General features: G+C 33.0%; 2 protein-coding genes across 5 annotated transcripts in view; both read left to right on the top strand.

The window, feature by feature from the left end:
• Window positions 1-14474, top strand: part of LOC126853708 (lipase member H-B-like) — a 261537-nt gene that overhangs the window by 64365 nt on the left and 182698 nt on the right. The window lies entirely within an intron of this gene.
• The window catches only part of LOC126853662 (longitudinals lacking protein-like), a 177124-nt gene that overhangs the window by 135337 nt on the left and 27313 nt on the right, over window positions 1-14474 (top strand). Inside the window, exon 7 of one of the 4 annotated variants that reach the window (XM_050599579.1) lies at window positions 12780-13825. The exons of the other annotated variants lie outside the window; for them this stretch is intronic. Within the exon in view, the coding sequence (XP_050455536.1) occupies window positions 12780-13282 (503 nt within the window). The 3' untranslated portion in view covers window positions 13283-13825. Of the gene's footprint in view, window positions 1-12779; window positions 13826-14474 lie in introns of those variants that run through there. 4 annotated transcript variants of the gene reach the window in all.

The raw sequence follows: 14474 nt of genomic DNA, 5'->3' as shown, positions 1-14474 counted from the left end.
AATATGCATAGTTTAATTGAACATATATAAGTGTCACAAATTTTGTTTTTTTATAATTTTAATTAATAAAATATGATTTTTTAAATTAAAAAATTATTTGGATTTGTATGATGCGTTTATTAATTACTTATCTAATTTTATCTTTCTAATAATGTGATTTTCTCCTCATGTTTATGAAAAATTTTGAACTAGCGGACACAAATCAAATTTTGTATTGATCGGAAAGGCAGACAAATAAAATTGATGACCTTATCTTTTTTATATGCCATCTACTTATATTATAGATTATTGCATTCATTCTTGTTATGAGAGTATCCGATACGCGCTGAGAATATATTATAGATAGAGTAGTAAAATAATAAGGCAAAAATTATTTTTTTCTATAATTTTTTAAATCAGTATTATTTCGATCAGAATTAGCAAAAATTGCCAATATCAATAACATTAGAAATTAAGCCCGTTTAAGTTCGTCAAGCAAAGAGACTTTATAATAAGTATATATTATATTATATGTTATATATAATATAATATAATATAATTTATGTGTAATGTAATATTTATAATTTGTAATTTACATAATTTATATAATATATATTTCATATATATTATAATATATATTTAATATTTGTATACATATAGCTTTTCGTTTACAATCACTCTTGTTGTCACAACTTGTTCTAGTAACAACATTTAATTAACCACAGCACATATATATATAATAAATATGTACACTGTGTTCGACAATGATTCGTTCTATTCCCTTAGAAGGGAAAGATGAACAATAGGAAAGTGGAACGAATCATTCAGTCTGAAAGTATACATGCAATGATACTTTAGCATCTTTGTAAATTTAGATCCGATAAAAGAGAGCAATGTAAAATTATGTAAAAAATAATATTTTATAAATTTGACTTATTAGATATTCTTCGATTACTCAACATTGCATTTGCTGCAGCAAAATCGAGGTAGAATTTTTTTTTTAAATACAATATTTTATTTAGCTTTTAGCAAGATCTTTATAATTTCGATGTGGCTGCTCTTACTTTTTATTTTCACACGAAAATGTAGAAAGAATATGTTGAAACATAGATGTCAGATGTATTTAGAATCTTATCTAAGTCATAAAAGTGATTGTGCCTACATCGAAGTCAGATTACTCTATATACAAACAGGGTACTATCTTCATTGTTAACTACAGATACGCTTTAGCGCTATGAAAAGGAAAAACTGATATTCCTACCGTGCGTATTATCCTCACTGATCTTGTTCTCACCGATATTAGTGTATAATTACGTAAGCTTGTTCTCACCTGTATCGGTGTATAATTAGTTAGATTTACGATAAATACAAATTTACAATTATAACGACATACACCTATTATTCTTTTCTTACCAGAATATTTTCCATTTTGTTTTATACGAAATGTATATTTCATATTTGGGTTATTATGGCTATTTTTTGTTATTTGGGCAATTTTTGATCCTGTATTTTAAGAAGGCTTTATGCTTGCGAAACAATTTTTTAGTAATATTAAAATCAGGTAGGGAAAATCAAAGGAAGATTTAGATATTTAATTCAACGTCTATGATATGCGATAAAAATTATAATTGATGGAATAAAGTAACGTATTTTATTAGAACGATTTTATATTTTATATTTATTTAAATTTTTTTATGTGATATAAATTCTATGATTTTTAATTGCATATGCATAATATTTTTGCTAAAATTTGAATAAATTTTTATAAAATAAACTTTACAATTTGTATAAAAATTATATTTGCGTGTGCGATTGTATTTTGCCGATCGCTTCCATTAATCGACTTGATATTATTGTTTCAGCTTTATCGTGGCACACATACTGCTCTGTTTGCAAGGAAATTGGCGAACAGGATACCGACAAGAGCAATGCATTACGTCAACAAAAAAGAGGTGCTATAATACGAAAAAAGATTTACGTATGCACTGTTTGCACCAAGGTTGTTTATACATCAATGATAAAACTTCTGAGCCATCGGAAGTTTGAGTGTCTAAAGGTGTGAAACATTTAACTATGGGTTCTATCCGTATATTCAACCCCGATGCATGGATAAGCACAAGAAGAGGCACTTGCAAAAATCATTTAATTAATCTTTGCATTCTCCATATCATCGTCAATATTTCGTGTGAGAATCAATGCTTTTGTTCGAAGAAGCTTGCTTCTGTCTAAATTCACCGATTGCTCCTATTAACCGATCTGACATTGATGTTTCAGTCTTCTGGCTTAACAAAATCAACGTCGGCACGCTACACCAGCAACAAGGAAACATCGGCGAGACGCGTGAGAAGATGCACGTATGCACGGATTGTGGCAAAGGCTACGCGGCGAAGAGGTCCCTCTGGAGGCACCGGAAGTTCGAGTGCGTGAACGCGAAACCGAAGTTCAGTTGCGAGAAGTGTCCGTACAAGAGTCCGCATAAGTGGCGCATGGACGTGCACAGGAAGAGGATGCACGGTTTCTTCCTGACCGGTTAAATCTTGCACTATTGACAAACTGGATTCGATCATTGTTCTCGAACGTTTGGTTTCGATTCGAATATTCGTTGATCGAATGGCAATTTTCATCGAATTGTTCCAACAATATGTGGATCGTCTATCGGCGATCCTCCTATATTGGCCAAGTCGTCGAGATCAATATATTGATCGATCTTGTCTGAGAGTCATTCAGAACTGTTCTGAGATTATTGGTCGCTCTTGTTAACCGATATGACGATCTTAATGTTTCAGCCTTGTTATGGCCTTACAAAAGAGTATATGGGTACGACGCCTGTGATTCGCCACAACAGCAACGAGAAAATATCACTGGTGAAGCGCACGAGAGGACATACACGTGTGTAGACTGCGGCAAGAATTACGCGGTGAGAAGATCCCTCTGGAGGCACCAGAAGTTCGAGTGTGTGAACGCAAAGCCGAGAATCAATTGCGAAATGTGTCCGTACAAGAGCCCACATAAATGGTGCATCGACAGGCACAAGAAGAGGCCCCATCACATCTTATAAAAATTACCTCTACGTTCATTAACATCATCCAACCTTTAACATTTCATGCGTAATGAAATAATCTTTCTTTTTTGTTGAGACATTTATTTTACACAGAGAGGAGGATTTAACCTAGATGGAATAAATTTGATTTGATTGTTAGGTATTGTTTTGTGCAATTTTTTTATTTTAAAATAGAAATTTTTTAAGAAAATCGTGTGAAATTATGTATAAATAAGAGTAAGATGAAAATTTTATATCCTATGACTTGATTCCAAATGATCCTCCAACTATTTTATGCCTATGATTGATAGCAAGAACTATTGTATTTGTAAATGCGCATAAAGTACTTAAAATTTACTAATTATTAATCAGTTGGAAAATTGTTTTGATAGTATAATTATTATTATTTTATTGCGAAAGAAAACAAGTGCTTTTTAACATTAAAGATAAGTAACTGTGAAATTTCTCGGAATTTAGGTTTAAGCTTTTTCCTTATATTATATTGATTTTAATTTCTCCTTAGCAGCACATTGTTCATTGTTTCCTGCAAAGTATAAGAGCGAAAAAATAATTTGTTTTTTATTTATAGAAATTTTTCCTATTAATTCATCGATAGTTTATTATATTCTAATTTTTATTAGAATATTAATGTATAAATGATTGTATAATATTAAAAGCGAAATAAACTTTTTCTGAAGGCTTCTTTGGCTAATCCATTATTTCGCTAACTTTTTGTTTATTGATTTATTGAGAAATTTTGAACATGTGAAGCATCTGGTAAATAATATTATTAGGAATCTTTAGTCCTTTATATATTTAATAAGGAACAAATAAAGATGTCTCAGAACAGAGTCGAGACAGCGGAAAATTGATGAAGAGTTGCAAGAATGCAAAATGAAAATCGATGTGAAAAAATATAGCTTTGACAGGAATGTAAATGATAGTTAAAGAATGTGAAAAATCTAAATATATAGAACATATAATGATATTCAACTGTAATAAAATATTTTTTTACTGTTTGTATGTATTTAAAATATGTGAGGCAAATAACTTTGTGAAAATAATATTATTTATATATTATTATTAATTTATTATAATATTATTTAATAATGAATCAGTCATCGTTTAATTTCAGGTTATTGTTGATAGCAAAATATGATTTTTAAGGAGATTTAGGAATTTTTTTTCGAGAAAATCTAAAGAAATGAGTTTGGTTTCTTTTGGCAGAATATAATTAAGCTTATTATTGAAGAAAGAGTATATGATGTATGAGATATGTAATAAGAGCTAAATAGCCATTCAAGAATTACTAAATTTATTAAAGCGGAAACCATTTTCATTTTAATTCTTGGATTTTAATCGCTATATTTTATGATAAATTTTATATAAAAAAAAAAATGAATTAATGTCTGTACATATTATTTCAGCAATATACACGAGTGCTTTGATAGAAATAATGTCTAGCGGCTTGGTAAATTTACATTTAATCATTCTGATCGAGTCAAGCTTTCTAGAACTTATAGAGTAGTTATCCTTGTGTGAATTACTTGCAAAGTTCTTCAAGCTTTCATTGATTTTTAGAATGGCTTTTAAATTCCGAGAGACACATCAAGCTTTCGGAAATGGCAAATTTCCGATCTTCTCGTGGCAAGAAATATTCACCCAAGATAATTAATTAAGATTATAAGAGAGTTCAATTTATGAGATTTTAATATTCAATACATATATATAAAGATAACAGAATAGAAATCGAGAAAAAACATTTGCGACAAATATTTGTGAAAAAGCTACAAGAAAATTCAGATGTTTGAACGTTGAAGACAGATTGAGCAATAATCGATTCAGTTATGTGCATGTAGCGCCGATAAAGAATATTATGATATGTATTTTAACTTTTGTAAAATTAATCAGTTATATATCACAACATAACAAATTTTGCTCAGGAAGGACGTTTTACACAATCATTCGAATTTTCTTCATTTCATTGAATCTCCATCCGGAAATTATACGAACGTAAAAATTTTTTAACGCGAAGAGTAAGTAGGTATATCTCATAAGTCGGACTGAGTTGTCTTAGACAGAGTGGCTTTTCGTGGCTCTATCCTGATTGTTTCTGTTGAATCTTTATTTTCTCATGTGCGCGAGACTTGAATAATACAGTTGGCTTCCGCTTAACTAACTAACTTGGTCTCTCTGTTTTCAGCTTTTCGGAAGATGTATATGGGCGATCAGGTCCTCGGCTATACTTGCACTATGTGCAGCAAATTCTACAAGATGTGGAGCAACTATTTGAAGCATAAATGCGAGCCGCCGCAGTTTAAATGTCCACTGTGCCCGTTCGCCGCTTTCAAGGCCTTCATCCTACACGCTCACCAGGCCGAGCAACACTTCAAGGTCACATCGCCCAACACTTAAACCAACGTTTTAATGACGCTGCGGAAGAGGAATTGTCGAATTGCCTTAGTCGTCCTTATGATTCTTCGTGGCTGATGCATTACTATCGTGACTGTCAACTGAGGATTTGTAGCTCCGATAAAAGGATCTATGAGTAACTCGTTTGGAGATCTTGACGACCGTTTTGTTTTAAGTAGTTGCGATTAGAAATTCCGAGAATGCAATTTTTCGAAGAATATATTTTTCCTAAAATCTCGTTAAGCTCGCTACGAAGACGATGATGTATGTAGTTTTCGAGTCCTGAATGAGTAGGATGACTCGACGTATTGTATTAGTTTGCGCATTTTGTCACGTGGTGAGAGGAAACTCAGATCTCATAGATGGACGACGCACATAAATTTTTGAGAGATTGTACAAGAGCCGAAAAAGTCGTCATTTGTAGTATATCTTTTTTTTTTCTCCTGACGCTTTGTTATATATAATCATGCAAGTTATATATCATCATAATATTGACCGAGGATGCAAAAGAATAATGCAAAGGTTCGTATCAAGTAACAAATAACCTACAGTAAACTGTAAAAAAAAAAGACTGAGTGACAATAATAAGGCTTATACAAGATTATCTCATTCATCTTGTGCTTTTGCTATAAACATGCTTATACACACATGTTTTTCTCCGTGATTGAAAGGACACGATATCATTCATCTTTCATCGCATCAGAAAGAATAAAGTATACTATAAATGAATATTAGATATTGTTGCCAACACTATACATATTATTGATTGCACTCCCGCTGCATATATCAATCTTAAAATTTTATCTCGGCACCAAGTGCCAGCCGTTTAATGCGAATACATAAAAATACCATATAATCCGTAATATTTATAAATGCATGTATTTTCGTAATAATACCAACAATAAAGTGTCAGAAAAGTACTAAAAGAAACGAAACAAGAATTTTCTCATTTTCAATTAGTAATGATATATTTTTTGTGCGATAATATTTTTCTTCCAAATCGTTTCTCAATGACTTCATGACCGAAGTTTTTAACACGACGACAATAAACGAAAAATAATAATTTTTTTTTTTTTGAAATTTAATAAATCTATATTTATAAATAATTATTCTTTATAAGATTTTATAAGAGAGTGTCGGTTGTTTTATTGATGTTAATTTTTATTTTGTTTATCGACGATACTGTTTTTTTTTTTTCAGAACGACTTCTCATCTTCCCATCTTCTTCTCTGTAAATATAATATTTTACGGAGATTTTCGGGGCGCTACTAACACATGATTAAATGCATTCCCTGTTTCAGATCGTCTAAAGGACTCAGCAGGACATTACGATCTCGGTGAGCTATCCGGTACGGCACAGGAAAACGGATCGGATTTTTAGTAAACAGATTACTATTGTTGATGCTTTTGCTGGGACACTGAAAGCATTGTTGATTGTTGTGAATCGTGTGTCGAGACTGTTATATTCAACGTGGCTCTCTTCCTTCCGTTTCAGGTTTACACACGTGCTGCGAGTGCAGGAAAACGTATAGGTCGCGGATGGCGCTGAACCGTCACGTGCGGGAGGAATGCGGCAGGATCTTATATACCTGCCCGTACTGTCACAACATCATGCCGATGAAGTTCAATCTGTTGAATCACCTGAAGAAGGAACACGGTTGTTAGGATTTAATTATTGAAGAGAAAATTCTATTATTCGCTATGCGATCGTCTCCAAGATTGATGATCGATATTTTTCCGCGTTAGGACGAACGAACGGGTGCTCTTTTCACAAGTTCGGCGATAATGTCCTCATGAAATGTGAGACTTATTTGCAGTACAACGTTGCGAACGATTAAGAGTAATATTTGTATTCACACTTATTGAGATTTTTTTTTTTTTTTTTTCATTTTTGTACATAAGAATGTACAATTCGAAAGATATTTTATGCTTTACGCCGAAAATTTATAAAATATTATATATTTCGGCGCACTTTCTGCTGTGTATATAATATAAATTTATTATTAACATATAAATATATGATGTTAATAATTATGCTGTTACGTAATTGTGTAAGTGAAAGTAAATATTAAATCGTGTCTTTTAACGATCAAATGTTGTAGAAACTATAATGCGCATAAATGCGCAATTTTCTGAAATATTGAATGTTAATATATACTATATATATTTATGTATAATGAATCTTCTTGTGACCTTGTTTCCTTTTTATTCTCTATTATATTTTTTTGATCGATATATGAGCAATTTTTTGACGCTAAATTTTCCAACTCAAGACACTGTGCAATACGCAGTAGAATAATTACGAAAGCTTGTTTTTATTTTTATGTCTTTGTAACATTTTTTGTAATTGGTTATTAGTATCTGTATAATAACACGATATATCGTTTTTACCGTAATATTATTTTTATAAAATCAAATTAATTTTTTTTTATATAATTGAATATAAAAGAAAACGATATTTGAGAAGAATTTTAAAAATTAAAAATTTTTAATAAATACTTAAATATGCATTTTTATTTTCCAAATAAGGAAAAATTATAACGAAAACTTTTGATTGTACAAAGGATATATTAATCAAACACAAACGAAATATTATCACAAAATATTATCCCCCAAAGTATACCCAGAATTAAAATGTTCAGATATATGGTAACTATGCTTTTGATTAATACTACAGAATTAATACTACAGGAAATACTAATGAATGCATGAGAGTTCAATTATGTTCGTCGTAATTTTAAATTTTGCTTTTTTATTTGTTTCGTGCTTTCCTTGTCTTCGTCTTTAACAATTACGATATGTAATCCCTGTCTACGCCGATAGGAACGGCTGGACTGTATACAAGAAGAATACGAAGAAAGTACGCGTGAAAGTACGTAAGGTGCATAGATTTAAGCTTCCCTGTGTGAATTTTTTTTTTTTTTAGTGTTTGTCCATGAGATGGATATTAACATATCCGGATGAAAAGAATTGGTCGTTGATGTTCGATTTATATTACTTGAAATATTTTGAAGGAAACTATTTCTGATTAAAATTAAAATTGGATATTAAATTCCGATAAATATGATCCAAAGTAAAAAAAGATTTATTTCCGTTAAGTTCTACTCGTTTAGTTATTACTTTACATTATACTATTTTTATGTTATATGAAACAAATTAAATGTTTGATCCAACTCTATATTTTACGCGTAGCATAAACAAAATATTTATTTTTAACTATCATTAATGGTGACAAATAAATACTCGGAAGAAAACACATAATTATTTGTCGATAAATTCACAAGAACAAGAAATGATTTAGAAATGATATGTTGGCTAATATCAGCGATCATGAAAATGTACGACCAAGCTATGCGATTCGTATTAACACGACCATATTATTTTTCTTTGCAGGCGGCCTTTCTGGAAGTCAGATGCACATCTGCAAGAACTGCGGAAACGTATACGTGTATTACAGCTCGTTGACAAGACATTTGAGGGAGGAATGCGGAAAGTTGCCGAAATATCAGTGCCTATATTGCCCAAAAAGATCAAAATTACACTGTAACCTGCTGAAGCACATGCGAACGAAGCACGGCTTTGAGCAAGGCTGAGAGTATCGGAAGTTGCCTGGTGGTTGTAAGGTTGCTTGCGCAACCACGAAGATGAGATCTAAAAACGCGAGATTGATAAGAATCTTTTTACTCTTACCCAATAGTTTTGGCAAAAGAGCGTAAACAAATCCATATCGCAAATAATTTTTATATCGCATATAAAAACGTAGAACTGCAAAACGTCGCGTTTCGAGATTCATCAACATTCATCAGTCGCTCGTGAGATGCCGATTAAAATAGTATAGTTTTTTATCATCGCATGCACACAGTGGTGTCGTGAATGTTCTTGTTAAAAAATATCTGCAGTTTAATGTATAAAATTAATACCATTAATTTTAAGCTTTAAAAATTTTTATTTTAGACCTTTAATTGAAATGTAACAGAGAGCATATTGTGCGATTTCTACGAATCTACGATTTAATCTACGATTTCATCTACGCCGAGAAATGCACAAGAAAATAATTGTTATATTGAGATATACCGTTTTCCATGTATACTGCTATATTTTATTAACATGGGATACCAAATATACATTTTGTATTAATTGTCGAAATTAAAACAAGAAGTTGAATATAACGATCTTTTTTTATCTTATACATACATTCTTAATAATTAATTTATTATATATTCGCGGCACTAAAAACTCGGGATCACGCATGCGTAAAACAATAAAGTTAATATTACATATATTTGTTTTATTATTATATTATTTTTATCATTTATATTATCAAAATGTTTTTATTGCTTGAAATCTTTTTTTCCTTAAATAATCCCGTAGTGCTAAGTTTCATTACAATTTCAATGCATCGACATTTGAAAATTATTATCAATCTGTCCGTCGAGCAAAAGAGATCAAGTTATATGTAAGGATGATGTGTGGTGCAACGGAAAATTACAAACTTAACCGAGGCCTGTTCGTGTTTTCATTCGAAAGACATCGATGTTCCTCGTTTTGATCGAATTCGATTTTTGATTCTTATTGACAGGTCTACGTGTTGTTTCTTTTTCAGAATACAACACCTGTCTAGCCTGCTCCAAGTCGTACAAATGGAAAAAGTCACTGCATCGGCACATTCGCGAGACCCCGGAATGCTGGCCGATTCTTCTCACTACAGGGAACGACGAGTTTATTCGGCAGATTCATAAGATGTTGTACAACACCAAGAATTGAATGAAAAAAGCGAATGTCATGCGATTACCGGGGAAATCTTCTGATTATGACAAAAACAAAATCCTTTGTTATGTTTTACCTTTGGAATATTTTTTGTAAAAATAAATTGTTGTTATATATTCTAACATAATACCGTTGAATTATATATATATATATAAAGCAAGAATGTGTTTTTTGGAGGGTTTTTAATTTTTATTAATTGCTATTAATTTATATTTTAAATTTATTATTTAATTTCAAGAATCCAGGAAAATATGTTATCTGTTATTTATTTAATTTTTCCAATCATACACCATCCATTTGCTGTATGCAAAATAATGCATGAAATCGCAGAATTAGCTTGAATTTTGATATCATTGTACTATTTTTTTCTTAGAATGAATGCCATTTTATTATATTCTATTTAAATTTATCAAAAGTCACATATACAGCATCACAATGTTTCCAAAAATCCCAAAATATTATACGTACGTATATAAGAATATATGTACAATGCTTCCGTCATATCTGCCTATTATTACGATGGACACGATAATCTTAATATTTTGATGCGTTTTAACGCGTTCAGCGTTATCAAAATTTAGCAATCCTAATATTTCTGCAATGAAAAGTTTCACTTTCAGCAAGATGACCAATTGTAAGAAGAATTTTATTGTCCCATGAAGATTAAAAATACTTTTATCTTCTAATATCATTTTCATTGACAGAATGAAAATGAAAACATATTTTTATTGACATAATGATTTTTCGCAGATTGCTCGCTGAGCCTGTATTTTGACGCGAATTATTATGGCGTAAGTATTCCTCCTTTCATGAATGCAGATCTCCTTTTCAACACTCCATCCTATATCAATGATCCAGGACTAAAGGCCTGGCTCAATTTCCGTTTCACTGGAAATTCATCTAGCGGAAGTAATCACGCATCCCTTACGATCGTTCTTTATAGATCATAAGAGCAAATACTAAAATATCGCCTGCAATTTTTTGTTTCAGGTCGTTGCGCGGCAATCAGGCCCGTTGTCATCTTAAAGAAGCCATTTCCCTGCATGCATTGCGAGCGAAGCTACAAGAACAAGAGTTCGCTGAATCGTCACGTGCAGTACGAGTGCGGCAAGGAGAAGCAGTTTACTTGCCCTATCTGCCAGAAAAGACTGATCCAGAAGAGCACCCTGCATAAGCATATGCTGGCCGTTCATGGGATATGAGTAGAAAATAACTGTTCCGTGTTTTTTTCGTGATTTTTTTTTTCTTTTTTTTTTTTTTTACGGATCATTGAGTGCGATATTATTGCAATATTAATATCGACGAATATTAATATGTACAATCGCGTACGCTTAATTGATGCAAGCGAACTGAATAAATGGACTGTATTTTAATCGATTTATCATTTTATCGTTGCCCTCAAACGGGCATTTTAATCTATGTATATATAATACGTATATATATATATATATATATATATATATATATATATATATATATATATATATGTTTCGATACCTTTCATATATATGTTTGTATACATATTGCTGTTATATATTGTTCTCTGCGTTATATAAATCTTCGAGTATATCAAAATTTTTTCATTGATCTTAATTTTTATTGATTCAATACGACATTCGTCGTTGCATCCAATTTTTTGTTTGTGGGATATATTGTTTGAAGGGTTTGGAAATTGGTGTCTTTTCACTCGAGGGGGAAAGCTGGAACATGAGGAGAGATTGTCCGTAATTAAATCATGATGACACATTTTGTCTCTGGTTTGTTAAGTCTTATTATTAAGTCTTATTATATATGCGAAAAAAATATTGTTCAAAAAAATTGACTCGACGATTACTCCTCTTTATCCATCATTCCTGCCTCACGCAGTTTATTTACACGCCTCTTCATATGGACACGTATCTTTGGCAAAAATTGATCCTGGGCTATCTCTGATCTTCGGGGCTATTGGCTGATACATTGTGTGTTGGGCTGGTTACGGTTTTTAATCACACTGATCTCTTTGTCAATCACGTATTCGCATATAGTGACGGAACAACCTTGTCGTCCTCTTTCGTTCCCTCTTATCTCCTTTCATGCGTTTTTGTCGTCCTTCAGTGAAATCGATGTCTATTACGAGACATTTTCAAGCTCTCCGAATCAAATCATGCTCTGCTTGCGGCAAAGCTATTTTACGAAAAAGACGAGAATCTAGAAGAGTTTACTGTCGCAAGAAAACGCATGAGATATCACAGCGATTACAATCAACGCGTCGAGCTATATTATAACTATCAAAAAAATTCTGATAGCAGCAGAATAACTTTGCCGTCATTACGAGCATGATCTTGACGATAGACGACGATAATAACTTTGAGCTCGGCACGCGGAATCGGCGGAAGTCCGTTTTAAATTTATCGTACTTTATCACATATCTATTTATAATAAAGTCTCCTCCGATATCGCGTGACGCTCCGAGGATGTCGTATAAAACCGCACAACGAGCAAGCGAGCGAGCGAGCGTGTGAGCGAGCTAACCGCATCTTCCTCAAAGATTTAATCTCCTTACCACCTTCGCGCCCCCGCCGGCGCTGGGTACCTGTTACAGGCATGGGTGCGTTACTGTCCTTGCTACGCTCCGACAGCTCCTACAAGCAGCAGCAGCAACTCCCGACGAAGAAGGGTCACCGCGCGTCCGCGCCGACGATGATGACGCGTGCCAATATCGCCATGGCTAACAGGCGTGTCAGCAACAGCAACGCCGGTGTCGGCGACAACTACGACGACGACAACAGCGGGGGGGGTCGGGCCGCTTCCACCCGCGAGGTCGTGTTTCCGGATTCGTTCGAGGTGCTGCCGCAGCCGCACGACCTCAGCGTCGTCTACATGGCGGGTGTGCCGCACGAGCAGCAGCGTAAATTCCGCTGTCGTTTCTGCGGCAAGGGTTATCGCTGGAAGAGCACGATGCGCCGCCACGAGATGGTGGAGTGCGGAGGCAAACCGCCGGCCTTTCAATGTCCAGAGTGCCCGTACAAAGCGCGGCAGCGTGGCAACCTTACCGTGCACTATAAACGGCATCATCAAAAAATGGGCTACGATGAGAGCGCTTAGCATATTTCGTGACATTCTCGGTGAAAAACGATCGTCGTGCGAGGTCCCCTTCGAGGCGTCTCGAAAAAGGCTCCTTCGAATCCGCGTGTTTCTTATTTGACCCTCTTAAAGGTCGATTGAACGGGATCGTGATTTAAGGACGCTTCGCGGATTCTAGATGCTTTGATTAATGATCTTAACTTTGTACACACGATCACACTTGGCGCAATGCTAAATTTCGAACTGTAATTAATGTCAAAGTTGATTGTACTTAATTTTAATACTCATCTCTGATTCTTAATCTGATTTTAAGAGAGGATTACATGACATAAATTAAAAAAAAAAAATAATAGATTAACGATTCTGTGCCTGATGAAATATGTATCACATCTGCTTCATATTCAAATCTTGTGCGTATGATTTTTTTCATCGGGTCAGATTTAATATCCAGTTTTCGGACTTTAATTATCTGTACATCAATAATATTATACGCGCATAAATACAAAATGCAAAAATGTTAAACATTGAAACAAAATATAAATTGATAAAAATGTCAATTTTTATTTTTTTAAAAATATCAATTTGTCATTCATATTTTATATCAATATTTTTACATCTTGTTTCAATATTTAATGCTTTTACATGTGTGATATTGACATACAGAGGGTTGACGTCCGAAAGCTCTGTATTAAATCGAACATGATGAAAAAAATGAGTCAATTTTTACAGAGCTTTCGGACGTCAACCCTCTGCGAAGTTTAATAGTACATTTGATGTGATCTTTCCTCTCATACTGTAGATCTGCTAATATTTAAAGTTACTATACTATAACAATATGTCATCTTGAAAAGTATTAGAATTTTAAAATTTACGCGATGGAGAGCCTATAAAAATTCATTAAACGAGAAAATAACTTCGAGAACCTTTTTGGTTCGCGTACCTCGCATTCTGAACACGCATTCGAAATTTATATGTAATGATATACAAAGAGATCCGTAATCTCAATTTTATTTAATGTCACACAATTAACTAGCTAGATGTGGCCGCTCGATTTGATAAACTTTAATTTTCTAACAGATGGATCGTGTATTCGATTGAGATTAAAAACAGATAGCCGTATTCAGGAACATGCGACGAGAATATGGCATTTGAATTAATTTGTAAGAAACGATGATCTATTCGAGGATATTTGACTATAAATAATATTTTATTA

The sequence above is a fragment of the Cataglyphis hispanica genome, chromosome 12, assembly GCF_021464435.1.
Source record: "Cataglyphis hispanica isolate Lineage 1 chromosome 12, ULB_Chis1_1.0, whole genome shotgun sequence".
Taxonomy (NCBI): Eukaryota; Metazoa; Arthropoda; class Insecta; order Hymenoptera; family Formicidae; genus Cataglyphis; species Cataglyphis hispanica.
This window is presented reverse-complemented; position numbering and strand designations above follow the sequence as displayed.